Raw genomic sequence first — 12,901 nt, forward strand, 5'->3', positions numbered from 1 at the left:
CGCTTGTGGCTGATCCGGAGCCTATATTTCGAACGATCATTCCGCCTCGAGGTCTCCAGGACTCGCACACTCTCGCTTGACTCCAAGACTTATCACCTCGATTTCAGGACTGGGCAAAATTTTTGTCTTCTTTATTTGCCGAAACCCCTCGATTCTATTCTAATGTACTTCCATCATTAATCCTTTCGTAGTGGGCCCCACCGTGTTCATCATTCAAGCATCATTTCAATTTTTTGCCTTCCGAAATCCAATCTGTTGGATCTGATTTTCTGTAAATGACTTCCTTCGACCCGTTAACCTTACTTTTCTCTGGAGGAGACCTGCCTTTTCATAGCTGTTAAGTTCAGGTGCGTGCCTTTATTAGACTTTTGAAATTTGTCAAACCACTTTTTGTGCGAGGCTAAAGTATTTTAGGAGACCGTTTTGATTTATGATCATACGAGGATGACTCAAGATTCAATGTGTTATCCGCGGATGGATATTCCTACCGCGTTAAAGAATAAAGCAGATTATTAGCGTGTACAACTTCAACCCATCAATGGATAGCTGTTGCATATGTTTGTCGACAATCAATCAAAATTCTTCAGAAGTTGCTTTGAGTTTAAATCAACTTTGTTAATGGACAAGCTAATTATACCACTTGCAATAACCCACACTAATTGAGTACACCAATCCAATGGAACAACGCCAGCACAGGTCAAGATGTTTTTAAGTCGCAATTAAATGGTACGCTCCGTCCACATAAGGCACTACCAAACATCTATTGACATAGGATAGCTTGCTGCGCAGCAGGGTCCACAAACCCCGCCCACTAAAGTACACTGAGGCATGAAAGAAGCCTGCAAAGAATGCTAACAAAGGGTTAGAAAAACATGGTGTTATGTCCGGACTCTGTCAGCCCTGTCAGATCGTATGTTAGTTACCCAACGTTTAGACGGATTGTATTCAAATTAGCATGCGGCAAGGCGTCAAAAGGATTAAAGTAGGACCACGCCTATTTAATTTCCGGTTTACGCCGTTAGTTATTTTGACCATGATCAGTCAATGTCGGGGTTTGAGGGCAAACGATGTTCGGATTGACCGACTGACATATTGGTTCAATACTCAACATGAGGTTATACCTCGCTTTCCCCCCTCCTTGACTGGTCCTCTTTCTTACTCAGTAGCTGAAAATTACCCCTGCAATTTTGGCTGGTAAAAAACCAGCAGCACTCGCCGCCATCAATAGTATTTTGAGGAGGTTGTTAAAGAAAAATAGAAGGGTCGAGTTTACGAAGATTTGCACACTTTATTTTTCCATCCATCATGAGCTCTGTGAGAGCTCTAGCCGTTCCCGGAGCATTAGAGATACCCTGGATATATCCACCGTCGGTGAGCGTTGATTACACTTGTTCAATTGACTTGAATAACAACTCACCCAACAGGTATGGCCAGTTCCTATGAAGAGGCCTTTCGCAATCTGTTTCGCCTCCCCAATCATTGGGCCTCCTCCAGTACTCACAGAAGGCAAATAACACGCCTGCTTTTTCTCTACGACACCCTCGCGTAGCTGTTTCGAAATACTGGAAACGTGTCTGTAGATCAAATCGCATGATGTCTGGTCGACGACAACTTCGTCCACAGTGTCCGGCAGAGGACAATCGTCGCCCGGGCCACAGGCGTAAACTTCGTTATCCGGCCGCGCGTATATTTCAGGGGAGGAGTGGGCTCTTGTGGGAGGTTCTGTGATCTCCGTGAATAGGACGTAGGGTGAAATGGTAACGCCTTCCTTGGGACGGATGGTTATACTGTGCGCACGAGTGGCTTGGATGGGCAGTTCAGATACAATTGAGGGAGACCATGCTCCAGCGGCTAAGAGGACCTGTGTTGCGGATATACGCTCTGTATTGTGAGTAGTCGGGCATATATATTCGACTCCGGTGACTGAGCCATTGTCTTGCAGGATGGAAGTGACCTTTCCACGAATGCAAGTGACGCCGTTCTGTTTGGCCAATTCGTACATGCTGGTGGTGAATAAATATGGGTGTACCTGGGCGGTGTGCCCGTCTCTGGCCATTGGAGAATAGGAGTCCGTGAGCTCCTCATGCACCCAATCGAGGTCCTCGGGAAGAGAATTCTTTTTGCGCGATTTGCCACCTCGCAAAGGCTTCTGACCGCCCGGCAAACCAAGTTCTTTCTCCAAGCTTTTGTTGGCGTTGCTTGTCCTTTCTTCTTCCTTCGAGAGATTAACGGCTGTCTCTCCACGTCCCTCCCAACTCCCACAACCTACATATCTCCATCCCCACCGATCTTTGCCATTGTGCTCTTCAGCAAGCTTGACATGCTCCTCAAACGAGACATCAACGATTTCCTTGGGGTATGCCCACCGTGCGACAAGACCGCCAGCCTTCCCGGACGCACCCTGGGCAGGACCGTGTTCAGATGCCTCGATCAGCGTAATTTTGGCGCTCGATGATGAGGGGTGGCGGGAAAGATAGTACGCCGTTGTACAGCCAATAATTCCGCCGCCGATGATTACAATTTCACGCGTTGACATTGTGGGTGGTATAGATGTGCGTTGGTGGTGAAAAATGTGTACTTTGGGGGCTCCTGGCAAGGCTCCTATTCACCGTCGAGAATTGCATCATGATCTTGGTGTATGCCACCGCCGCCGGATACAGCGGGTGTGGGATCCCGTGCCGGTCCGTTAACGTGGGGTGGAGTTGGTTTATTTGCACAGGTCTGCCATCTTCCACCATCGACGCGACTAAACGCTAGAACATTTGTTTATAGGTATTCTGTTCAAACTATTTAACGTTGTCAATGGATTATGGTGCCCAAGCGATAGCCGTTACTTGAACGTCATTGGCAGCTTCAAAATTCGTCGCGAGTTCGAATTCCACCTTACAAACCTTCACACCAGCCTTGGGTCTTCCCTTACACTTGATTTGCCATATATTTTTGCGACGATATCGATCTCTACTCGAACTTGTCCTCACTTGTTTGGCGATTCTTTTAGGGCAGAAAGCCTGTATCCAAAGCGTCCTTTCTTTCCCACCTTGGTACTCAGACCTCCCCCTCTCAATACACCAGGCTCTCACAAGCTGCAAAGGACAAATTATCTACAATCAAGACATGCTATTCGGAAAATGCAATGCGGCTGCCACAATATATAGATAGACGTGCGGTTGGTCCCAAGTTTGTTGAAGTTGACATAACTTTATAACAAGGACCATCAAATACACCAAATTGCACAAGATGTTGTGGACAACAATAGCGATATTAGTTCTTTGACACACACCCTCCGGATATCCTCTCACTCCGACGAGTCCCGCCAATGAGTAAGTTGTTTGATGATCTTCGAAGTTCACTAGTGTGCGAGATGGAATACTTTTTCTAGATCCCTGTCAAATGCATGTTCTATATCCTCTTCTTTCAACGTCCTCCTGAAGGTGTGAATTCAATAGCAATTCACAAGTACAGCTGAAGAAAAGCACCAATTTATTTGCCAACAATTTCTCCGGGAGTTCAATAAGGATTTTGTATCAAATTTCTATTCACACGTCAAAAGTTAAATACGACACTGCAGTACCCGGAATTTACTTGCGTTGAATGAAGGATGGCATTGAGAAAATGTACTCAATAAGTAATTTAGTCTCTTCACAGAGGTTTCAATTCATCCACCTTCAGCAAATGAACAAGGGATTTGATCGGCGTTTGCACGCTGCTGCAAATGGGAGATTCAAATGTAGACCTCTGGTGGTTATACTCTAGTTACTCCGATCCTTTGACTACCAGTCTGAGAAGATGCAATGGATCAAAACAAGTGAAAATGAGCGGATAACAAGGAAGCGGAACGATGGTCGCGGACGACATTTGCATCCGGACCGTGGTTAGTGAGGCGTGGGAATGCATTTTTGTTTTCCGCCGAGTGTATGCCGAAGCCTGTCTTTTAGTGGTCAACTTTGTTTCTCTCCCTCGTTAATTTTCATGCCGACTCAATTTTCGCAAGAATACCTTGTGATACATATCAAAACCTTCAAACTGAATGAACTACCTGACTTGGCTTTTATTCCTATTGAATGGCTGCCGCTTGGGTTTGGGAATAGCACATTATGGGGTGTGTAATTGGTGATATGGGAGCGCCACGGATAGCAGTTTAGCAGCCAGCTGAATATCGGACAAAGAAGCGAGTCGGAGTGGACGTTTCCCTTCCGTGTGCGCGTGCAAACACGATCCAGGTTCCCTTTCGCGCGTGGATTTACTTTATTTGGGCTTCGTATGATCTCGAAATGCGTCTAACCCGGACAGAACGAGAGGTCAGGCATCACACCTTCTTCAAGATTAAACCATCGGATCCGGTTTAGGCACTGCTGGTTCTTTGTGCCTATATAATCGAGGGGCTCACGGTTGTACCGACCTTCTCTTTCCCCCTTGAATTGGTATACCCTCGCAGTTTTTCTTCCTTCAAGTCGTGGACACGCATTTCCAGACCAACCCCTTTGGATTGGACTTAGCAACGAGATATATACATTTATAAGGGGTACGCAAAGAGTTCTATCTTCTCTACTCATCGCTGGGGACCTGAACAGTCGGCTTGGAATTTTTTTGATAGCATTTGTCCTCTCTTTCGCTTTCACTCCTTCATATTCTTTCTTTCGTCTCGCCCTTGGACAAAAGACAATCATTACCCATATTCACAGGAAAGAAACTCATCGCCATGGATTTCCCCATGGCCGAGCTTCGTTCGTGGAAGGAGCCTATAGACCAGCCTCACCATGTGAACCCACACTCGGACTATTGCTACCCTGGCGGACACGCAACATTTACGAACAGCGTTTATCTTTCGCTGTATGAGGAGGAAGAGTCTCGCGAGCAGCCGGTATGGGGCGAACCGTATGCGGCGGTGGATCCTTGCTCAGGGTTGACGAATAAGGAGATGTCCGAAGGTGCGAATCGCCCCACCATTTACTATCTTCTTCGTCTGTTCGATTCGATTCGAGGATTCCACAAGGTGCGTTACGTTCTTGCTGCCGTATGTGCCGTTTTTCCTTTACTTACCGTGTAATTTTCTTCATGACAGGGTTCTCTTGATCTATCTGGTCGTCACCCAGAGGTTTGTCAAATTGTGTTCATTAATATCACGATTCTATTCATTCATTGATCTTATCATCATCATTCACAGAGATACTACAATTTGCAAAGTCAATGGAACCGATACCTATGCAGCTTTCTTAGTCTGGAGACAGAAATTCGACCATGTGGTGATCATGGTATGTAGCCACGAGGAGGCGCCAACTATTCTGCCCGTTCATATCTCAACTGACGTTATTTTCGTCAGGTGGGATAAGCCAATACCAGATCGCCTTTAACGCGGAGCGTTGGCACCGATTCCAGCTAAAATGGCGTCTACCAGAATCCGCCTCATACAGCCAGCTCTTGAAGTGTACACGTACGTATCTTTTGCTTGGTTTTAGACTCTACTTTACGGCGCCCATACTAACTCACTTTGGGCTCTACAGAGAAAGTTCTCCAAGAGCTAAAACAGCACCCTGCCCCATGTTTTCAGATCATACGATTGATTGATCTTCCTGTCGAAGTTCTGGACAACATCGTCAGCCTTGCATCGACTTCTCAAGCAAAAGCTCTCGCCTGTACATGCCACACATTGAACGACATTGGGCAGAGACACATCTTCCGAGTATGTGAACCCCTATATCTGTTCTACTTTTAGCGACCTTCGGACTCATAATTTGTCCGTTGTTTTCCATTATGCCTGTCCGATTTTTACTTAGACATGGCCTATGCGACTGCACGTACCGGCACACATCAGCCCTTTCAACGTCGAATACTCTTCGATTGACCTGCCAACGCTCGCGTATTACGCGCGTCAGGATCTCGAGCGCAGCGCGCGTTTTCTCATCGACACACCGCATATCAGCCAGCGCGTGCAACGGCTCGTGCTGACGGACGAATGGTGCGTCGCGCGCCGGGCCCAGCACGACCAGCACACGAACCCGTTCGCGCTGCCGCCCGATTTCTACAAGGGCGTGACGCAGATCTGGGGATCCGCACTTCAAATCGCACCGCGGCTGAGCACGCTCGTGCTGTGCAATCTCGAGCTGGGCACCGAGCTCCTGCGGCGCATCTCAGAGATCCGCACGTTGCATACGCTCGAGATGCATCTGTGCGCGGTGCCACGGAGTGCGCTGCGTAAATTGCTTGTCGCTGCCACGTCTGCGTCGGCAAATTCGACATCGTCAGATAATGCCGCAAACAATGCCAGCAGCAGCAGCATATTGTGTCCGCAAATATCGAACCTGCGCATATACATGGACTCTTCATTCGCCGAAACACACAGCCAGTGGGCAGGTCTCCTGCTGTGCCCCGCAGTGCGCACGCTGAGCGTGGTGCAATTCGGTATCGGCGCTTTTCCTGCTCCACCAGATGCAGCATTTTGGACGCGATGCAGACTCGACCACCTCGAGCGACTTTCGCTGGACAACATCGACGCAGGCGACCTCTCAGAACTCGTCCGTTTCCTATCCACTCCCACCAACAATGGAGCATCTGTGCCAGGCGCCGCCCACCGCATGACACATTTCAAGCTGCACATGGACTGGGGCTTGCCCGACGCAGACGTGCTTGCCCTTCTCTCGGCACTGCACACTGCACACGCGCCGCTCGAGATTCTCGTGCTCGAGGGCCTGGCGGAGGCATCGTTTGCGCTCTTTGACGGCATCGCGAGCCTCTTCCCCGATCTGCGTGCACTGACGCTCGTGCGCAGGGAGAATGGGAGCCAGCACCAAAACAAGCGTGCGCTTTGGCCAGGCAGTTCGTGGGAATATGCACAAAGGTTGCGGGCGTTCAGGCGGTTGGAAGCATTTTGTTGGAATTTCAAAGTGGAGTATTGGGATGCGACGCCGAGAGCACTGCTAGGGTTCGAAACGGATTTCGGAGCGGCGGGTACGGGTGTTGCTGGGTTGAACGCAAGTGGGAGGAGAAGAGCTGGAAGAGGTGTGATGAGGCGTGTGGAGAGTGATAGCACTGGCGGCGCGTCAGCTGCAGCAACAGAGGACGTGCCGTATTTTCTTGACAGCCACTGGATGGCGCTCCCGTTTGTCGCGTACTGCCCGACACTACGCTCGTTCTCGCTCATGGACCGCACAGTCGACATGGTGTGTCGTATCAACTCAGCGCCCGTTCACACTTCCGGGTCCGGGTGCAGAACTTCAACAACAGAAAACATTAAAGGAGGGTATTTGGGGAATAGGGGCTCGAGGGTGATGCAAGGAACTAATGGAAGTGGACGGACAGGTACGGCGGTAGCGAAGGTGCTGACGCCGACGTATTATCCTATGCACTCTGGTGCGTTTTCGTGGACGACGGGTGGAGATTTAGGGAGTGGGGCGGGGGGAGGAGGTTCGCATGAATGTGTGTGGAATACGACAGCGTCGCATTGGCCTACTTTGGCACCGCTTGCGAGTTATGGGTCGGGTGATGGTGCGAGGGGTACGACTTCTTCGACTTCGACTTTGACTTCGACTTCGAATTTGGGTTTGGGTTCGACTTCGACTTCTGCTGGTGTTGTTGCTGCTGATGGTGTCGATGGCCCTGGGAGGATGTGATTGCGATTGCGTCGATTCGAATTTTTTCGAATGCAGATGCATAGTGGCCGTCCGCGGGTGACTTGGTGGCTTCTTTCTTTCCTTTGATTCTCCTATTTCTCTTCTCTTAGTACTACACTACCCCCTTCCAAAAGTTTCCTGTATAGTAATCTGTATTCGTTGTCTTCATCACATTCGCATTCGCATCCGATAGCATCCAGCATCATCAGCCTCAGCATCGTCATCAGGATTCGGACCTTAGCACATCATGTACCCACCCCTCAGTACGACTCGTTTTTGGTCATTATAATAAAAGCTCAAAAGGTTCAGGGCAGTTCGCCCTGGGTCCTTGATCACAGGATTCCGTGAAAGGGGTAGACACTTTGAAAGAGTAAATACATGATCCTCTATTGATTGTTACACTGAAAATCCTCAAAAAGATATACCGTCAAGGACGAAAGCGAGTTGTTACAATTACAGAATACACATTATTGACAATGACCCAAGAAAAAATGACGATGGTACTTCTACTATGACTTTCTACCCTAATTATTAATGGTACATGGCGAGTACAGGACAGATGATACTGTACAATTGCGAAGCGAAACAAAAAGATGAGGGGAGCATCAATCATCAATCATCAATCAGGAAACCTTCGCAAGGTACAGAAAACGAAAAACGAAAAACAAAGAGCGAAGAGCGAAGGAGCAGAATTATTAACAATAAGAGCATGGTGAAAGCAAATTGGACAAGGGCGTCTAAAATAATGAGATTTGCCCAAGAAGAACACGAAAACAGACGGGAGTCGAGGGTGATAGCAAAACAAACGAAAGAAGAAAAAGGTAGCTCGAAGAAAGAAGAAGGCGGTGGTCTGCAAAGGCGAAGCGGGAAAGGACGAGGAGGGGAAGGAGGAGGAGGAGGAGGAGGAGGAAGAAGAAGAGGGTGGGCGCGCGTTTGCGGTTTTAGGTCAAGAAGTTGGATTTGTTGCGAGATATTCGGAGTCGGACTTTTTCATTTGGTTCGTCGTCGATCCAGGTAGTGGTTGGTTGGAATGGACACAGAACGACGAAAAAATGTGCAAAGTCCAAGGGAAGATGAAAGAGTGTATAGCGTGTGGCTTGAAGATTGAGGATTGAGGTACCGAGTCGACGCGGGGGGTGTCCGATAAAGCAAAAGATGGTCAGCGGCGTATGTGCATAACGCAGGCAGAATCCTCCTTCGAGATCTTCGTCCAAGCGTTGGAATGCCAATATCCGTCCGGACCACAAAATACGAGGCGTATGGTGACACCGCAGGGATGGTTCAAAATATAACACTCATATTTCGAGGAATGAGTATACGCGATTCGCGTCGAAGGTTCTACAGTAAAAAAAACAGGGTGAATACAATAGCTCAATGGAAACCAGAGGGGCGGGGGGCGGGCGGGGGAGGTATCCAACGCACCTTAACGTAGCTTACAACCTTTCTAAACGGGTTCTTCTTCCCCAGCGGACGAGCGACATACACAGTATTACGATCGCGCATGAAAATATCCTGCAGGATATCTTCCGTGCTGTTCATTGGCTGGTCACATTATTAGTTGACTGGGTCTGCACAAAGAATTTTTGACAGATAACGTACCGGAAGCTCGGAGGTATGCACGGGGTCTCCACCCGTGAAATATGTGGAATGGCGGAAGGGATATTGCGACATGGTTCTTTGATTCGAGTGGGCGGTCAGGTATCGCTTGAGGCGGGAGGAAGAACGCGAGGTGGACAATCGGGGCAGGATAGACATAAAACCGCCAAAAACACAGGCTTTTATATAGAATTACGCTCAAATTCGAGACAAGAAAGGGATGATAAGGGATGCTTGAATGGATGAATGAATGACAAAGTTATGAATGCTGTTTGATGTAAGCGAGGGTTTGAGTACGGCCACACTCTAGACTCTTTTTGGTGAGACTCGGAATTACGAAAAAGAAAGAAAGAAGAGCACCGACAAAGTTAAGCTGAAAGCCAGTTCACTGAAAGACCGATAGATGAAAGGCGAGAGCGAGCGCGAGCCGATAAAATGCCCGAGAGCAAACGGTAAAAAGTTGGCAAAGCAAATTCTTGAGAAAGCATACTCTTAAACCATTTCATTCCATTCTTACTGCCCCACTCAATTTTAATTAAAGACCAATGCGTTCAGAAGAAGGAAGCGCTTGCCTGTCATTGCCAGTTCATTTGCTTCGATGGCTGATTGACTGCTTTGACATTGGAGCGCCTTGCCACTCCGATTCCGACGTAGTTGCTAGCTTCTTCCCCACATCACAACCCAATAACTCTTCGAACCACACGCGAATGGGAATTGACCGGGAACCGAGACTCAAAAGCGTACATTTCAGGCGTCCAAGCAAGGTGGTAGGGGTCGTCTTTGGGACTCGTGAGCAGAGCCGGGCAAGCCGCGATAACAGAATTGACAATGTAAATTTGAATTACAATTGGCGTCTTGAACCCATTGGATATGAACAAAATCCCTGTGAGGTTAGACTATATATGAATGTCGAGGAAATGGCGTTGGCGTGGAACGGAAACTGCGAATCGTGAGAGAGCAAGAAGTGGACGCCCGCTTAACACCGGAGCATGTGACTTAACTTGCTTTACGACGCGCCACGCCAAAACGCGTTCCAACGCAACGCGACTTACCGAAAAATATGGAAGTGATGATAGTGAGATGTAGAGACTATATAAAAATAGGAAAAAAAGAAAAAAGAAAAAAGAAAAAAGAAAAAAGAAAAAAGAAAAAAGAAAAAAGAAAAAAGAAAAAAGAAAAAAGAAAAAAGAAAAAAGAAAAAAGAAAAAAGAAAAAAGAAAAAAGAAAAAAGAAAAAAGAAAAAAGAAAAAAGAAAAAAGAAAAAAGAAAAAAGAAAAAAGAAAAAAGAAAAAAGAAAAAAGAAAAAAGAAAAAAGAAAAAAGAAAAAAGAAAAAAGAAAAAAGAAAAAAGAAAAAAGAAAAAAGAAAAAAGGTTGGGAATGGGAATGGGAAACGGTATTGTTAAGATTGAAATTGGACTTTGTGTATTGCTGGGGCGAAGTTAAAATCCAAGAAAGAAGTGTAAATGATAAGAGTGTCGTGATCATGAGTGGTCAAGGTGAAAAGGAAAAGGGGGGAAAAGCACGAAAGACGGGTGTCAGGATCATGATTGGGATTGTTGGAGATGCACAAAAAGATGAGAAGAAGTGAGAAAATAATAAATAAAAAAGGAATGAGAAGAAGAGAAAAAATATAAGGTGTCGGGAGATAATGGTTAAAGTGGAATTTTATGAAGAAGTCGATTGTCGGTTTAAATGAGTGATTCAGAGTAGCAAGGGGGGACCTCCAACATCTCAAGAGCCAAGGCAGACCGCACTACCTGTGATGAAGACACCAAAGCAAAGCCACCCCATTCGCATGAAGGCAATCTCGCAAAGGAGCCAGAGGCACAGGCAGTCGTCCACCAAAAGCTCAAGAGGCGTCAAAGCAGACAAGCCAATGATACCAGGGAGTCAAGCCGAGATACTGCTCAAGCGTACGCAAGAGACATGCACCGCGAATGAGACCGAGGCGTCGAGCGAGTCCGCCAAAGCGAGAAGCACGGGAGACAGACTCCGCCGTCGATGCGCGAAGGCGTCAACAGCAGTGTCCGTCAGTGCGACAAGCTTCGAGGTCTTGGAAGTGGGGCCAATGTCGGGTGTGAAAAAAATAAATGAAGAAAGATAATGAGACGTGGGTGGATCATAAGAGCGGTCGAATGTCGGTTTAAATGAATGTAGCAAGGGTGAACCTCCAACATCTCAAGAGCCAAGATGGACAGCACCGCCTGTGATGAAGACACCAAAGCAAAACTACCCCATTCACATGAAGGCAATCTCGCAAAGGAGCCAGAGGCACAGGCAGTCGTCCACCAAATGCCCAAGAGGCGTCGAAGCAGACGAGCCAGTGATACCAAGGAGTCAAGCCGAGATACTGCTCAAGCGTACGCAAGAGACAGGTACCACAACTGAGACCGAGGCGTCGAGCGAGTCCGCCAAAGCAAGAAGCACAGGAGACAGACTCCGCCGTTGATGCGCGAGGGCGTCAACAGCAGTGTCCGTCAGTGCGACAAGCCTCGAGGTCTTGGAAGTGGATAGTTTTATGCGGTTGTTGAGTTTGGATTGGGTAGAGAAGAAATAGAAATAAAAAAAGCGAGGGCGGTTTGTGTTGATGTTACTTGAGTGTTGAAGCAAAGGGAAAGAAAGAAGCAAGGCGAGATTGAAAAAGGCAAATTCAAGACAAGGCGACGTTGAGCAAAGACGATATTGAGAAAAGACCACGTAGAGCAAAGGCGATATTGAGACAAGACCACGTCGAGAAAAGGCGATGTCAAGCAATCCCATCGAGGCCAAGGAATACCAGACGAAGACCCAGGCAAAGCAAAGCAAACCTCGAACACGCTCAGAACTACAAAACGCCGTTTAATCAATGGATAAAATACCCAACAGCGAACAGGGGCATTTACTCACTACGTTTAAGACTAGGCGATATAGCGATAACGATGTGTCGATTATGATCAGGTCCAGTTGTAGTGTGAGTATGGTCAGCCTCAGATGCAACCGCTCTGAGGTAATGTATCTTGCCCGCCTTTTCGAATAACGTTGGGCGATGTTGCGAGTACCCTTTGGTTGTACCTGCACCCAGACCTAACGAACGTGGGCGACGTTGATAGGTATATCACCACCACCACCACCCCGCCCGTCAGGGTAGTATGCCAACCTACTCAAGGAACATGTATAGCACAACCGAATAAGCACAGCGATGAAGTCGACCACATACCAAACAAAACCAAAACCACTGGGAGCCCATCTGCCCTGAGCAGTGATTGTAGCAGACGAGAGTCAAGTTGATGGGGGGGCACCAGACGAACACTGGCAGGTTTATATATGCACACGGTCGATCATTGGGCGGCACGCAATGCCGCACTTACGGTACCTATAATTAGCTGTGATTCGGACCCGTGATGTCATTGTTGTCATTGTCAGCCGCTTTGGGTACGAGTGGGTGCATGTACTAAGCGCTGAGCGCCAGCCGCCAGGCGTATGTGTATGTTTGGGACTGGACTGGACTGGACTGAACTGATCTTCGGGGAGAGTTTTCAACTTGACTAAATATCGAGGAAATGACGCGGTATTGGGTGATATAGGGGTGGCGATAAGAGACGACGCGTCGTGTCATGTTGTGAATATTAGAGGAAAAACATACAACTCTGACCGTAACCTCTTTTTCACCTCCATCGATTAATCTAACCCATTTCCTATTCAAAGCCGCATTTTTGTT

General features: G+C 47.6%; 3 protein-coding genes across 3 annotated transcripts; 1 reads left to right on the forward strand and 2 right to left on the reverse strand.

Moving 5' to 3' along the window:
• Positions 1-760: 760 nt before the first annotated feature.
• JR316_0013172 (Putative oxidoreductase TDA3) lies at positions 761-2,536 on the reverse strand (the record flags this gene model as incomplete). The annotated part of the gene is made up of 2 exons (XM_047898784.1): positions 761-811; positions 1,418-2,536. The coding sequence occupies 2 exons, from the start codon at positions 2,534-2,536 to the stop codon at positions 761-763; spliced, it is 1,170 nt and encodes a 389-aa protein (XP_047742332.1).
• Positions 2,537-4,699: 2,163 nt separating this feature from the next.
• On the forward strand, positions 4,700-7,607 carry JR316_0013173 (uncharacterized protein; the record flags this gene model as incomplete). The annotated part of the gene is made up of 6 exons (XM_047898785.1): positions 4,700-4,993; positions 5,063-5,095; positions 5,165-5,252; positions 5,321-5,431; positions 5,502-5,680; positions 5,775-7,607. The coding sequence occupies 6 exons, from the start codon at positions 4,700-4,702 to the stop codon at positions 7,605-7,607; spliced, it is 2,538 nt and encodes an 845-aa protein (XP_047742333.1).
• Positions 7,608-8,888: 1,281 nt separating this feature from the next.
• Positions 8,889-9,278, reverse strand: JR316_0013174 (uncharacterized protein; the record flags this gene model as incomplete). Its single annotated transcript, XM_047898786.1, has 3 exons — positions 8,889-8,945; positions 9,030-9,149; positions 9,207-9,278. The coding sequence occupies 3 exons, from the start codon at positions 9,276-9,278 to the stop codon at positions 8,889-8,891; spliced, it is 249 nt and encodes an 82-aa protein (XP_047742334.1).
• Positions 9,279-12,901: the final 3,623 nt, after the last annotated feature.

Source organism: Psilocybe cubensis, chromosome 13 (assembly GCF_017499595.1).
Source record: "Psilocybe cubensis strain MGC-MH-2018 chromosome 13, whole genome shotgun sequence".
Lineage (NCBI taxonomy): Eukaryota > Fungi > Basidiomycota > Agaricomycetes > Agaricales > Agrocybaceae > Psilocybe > Psilocybe cubensis.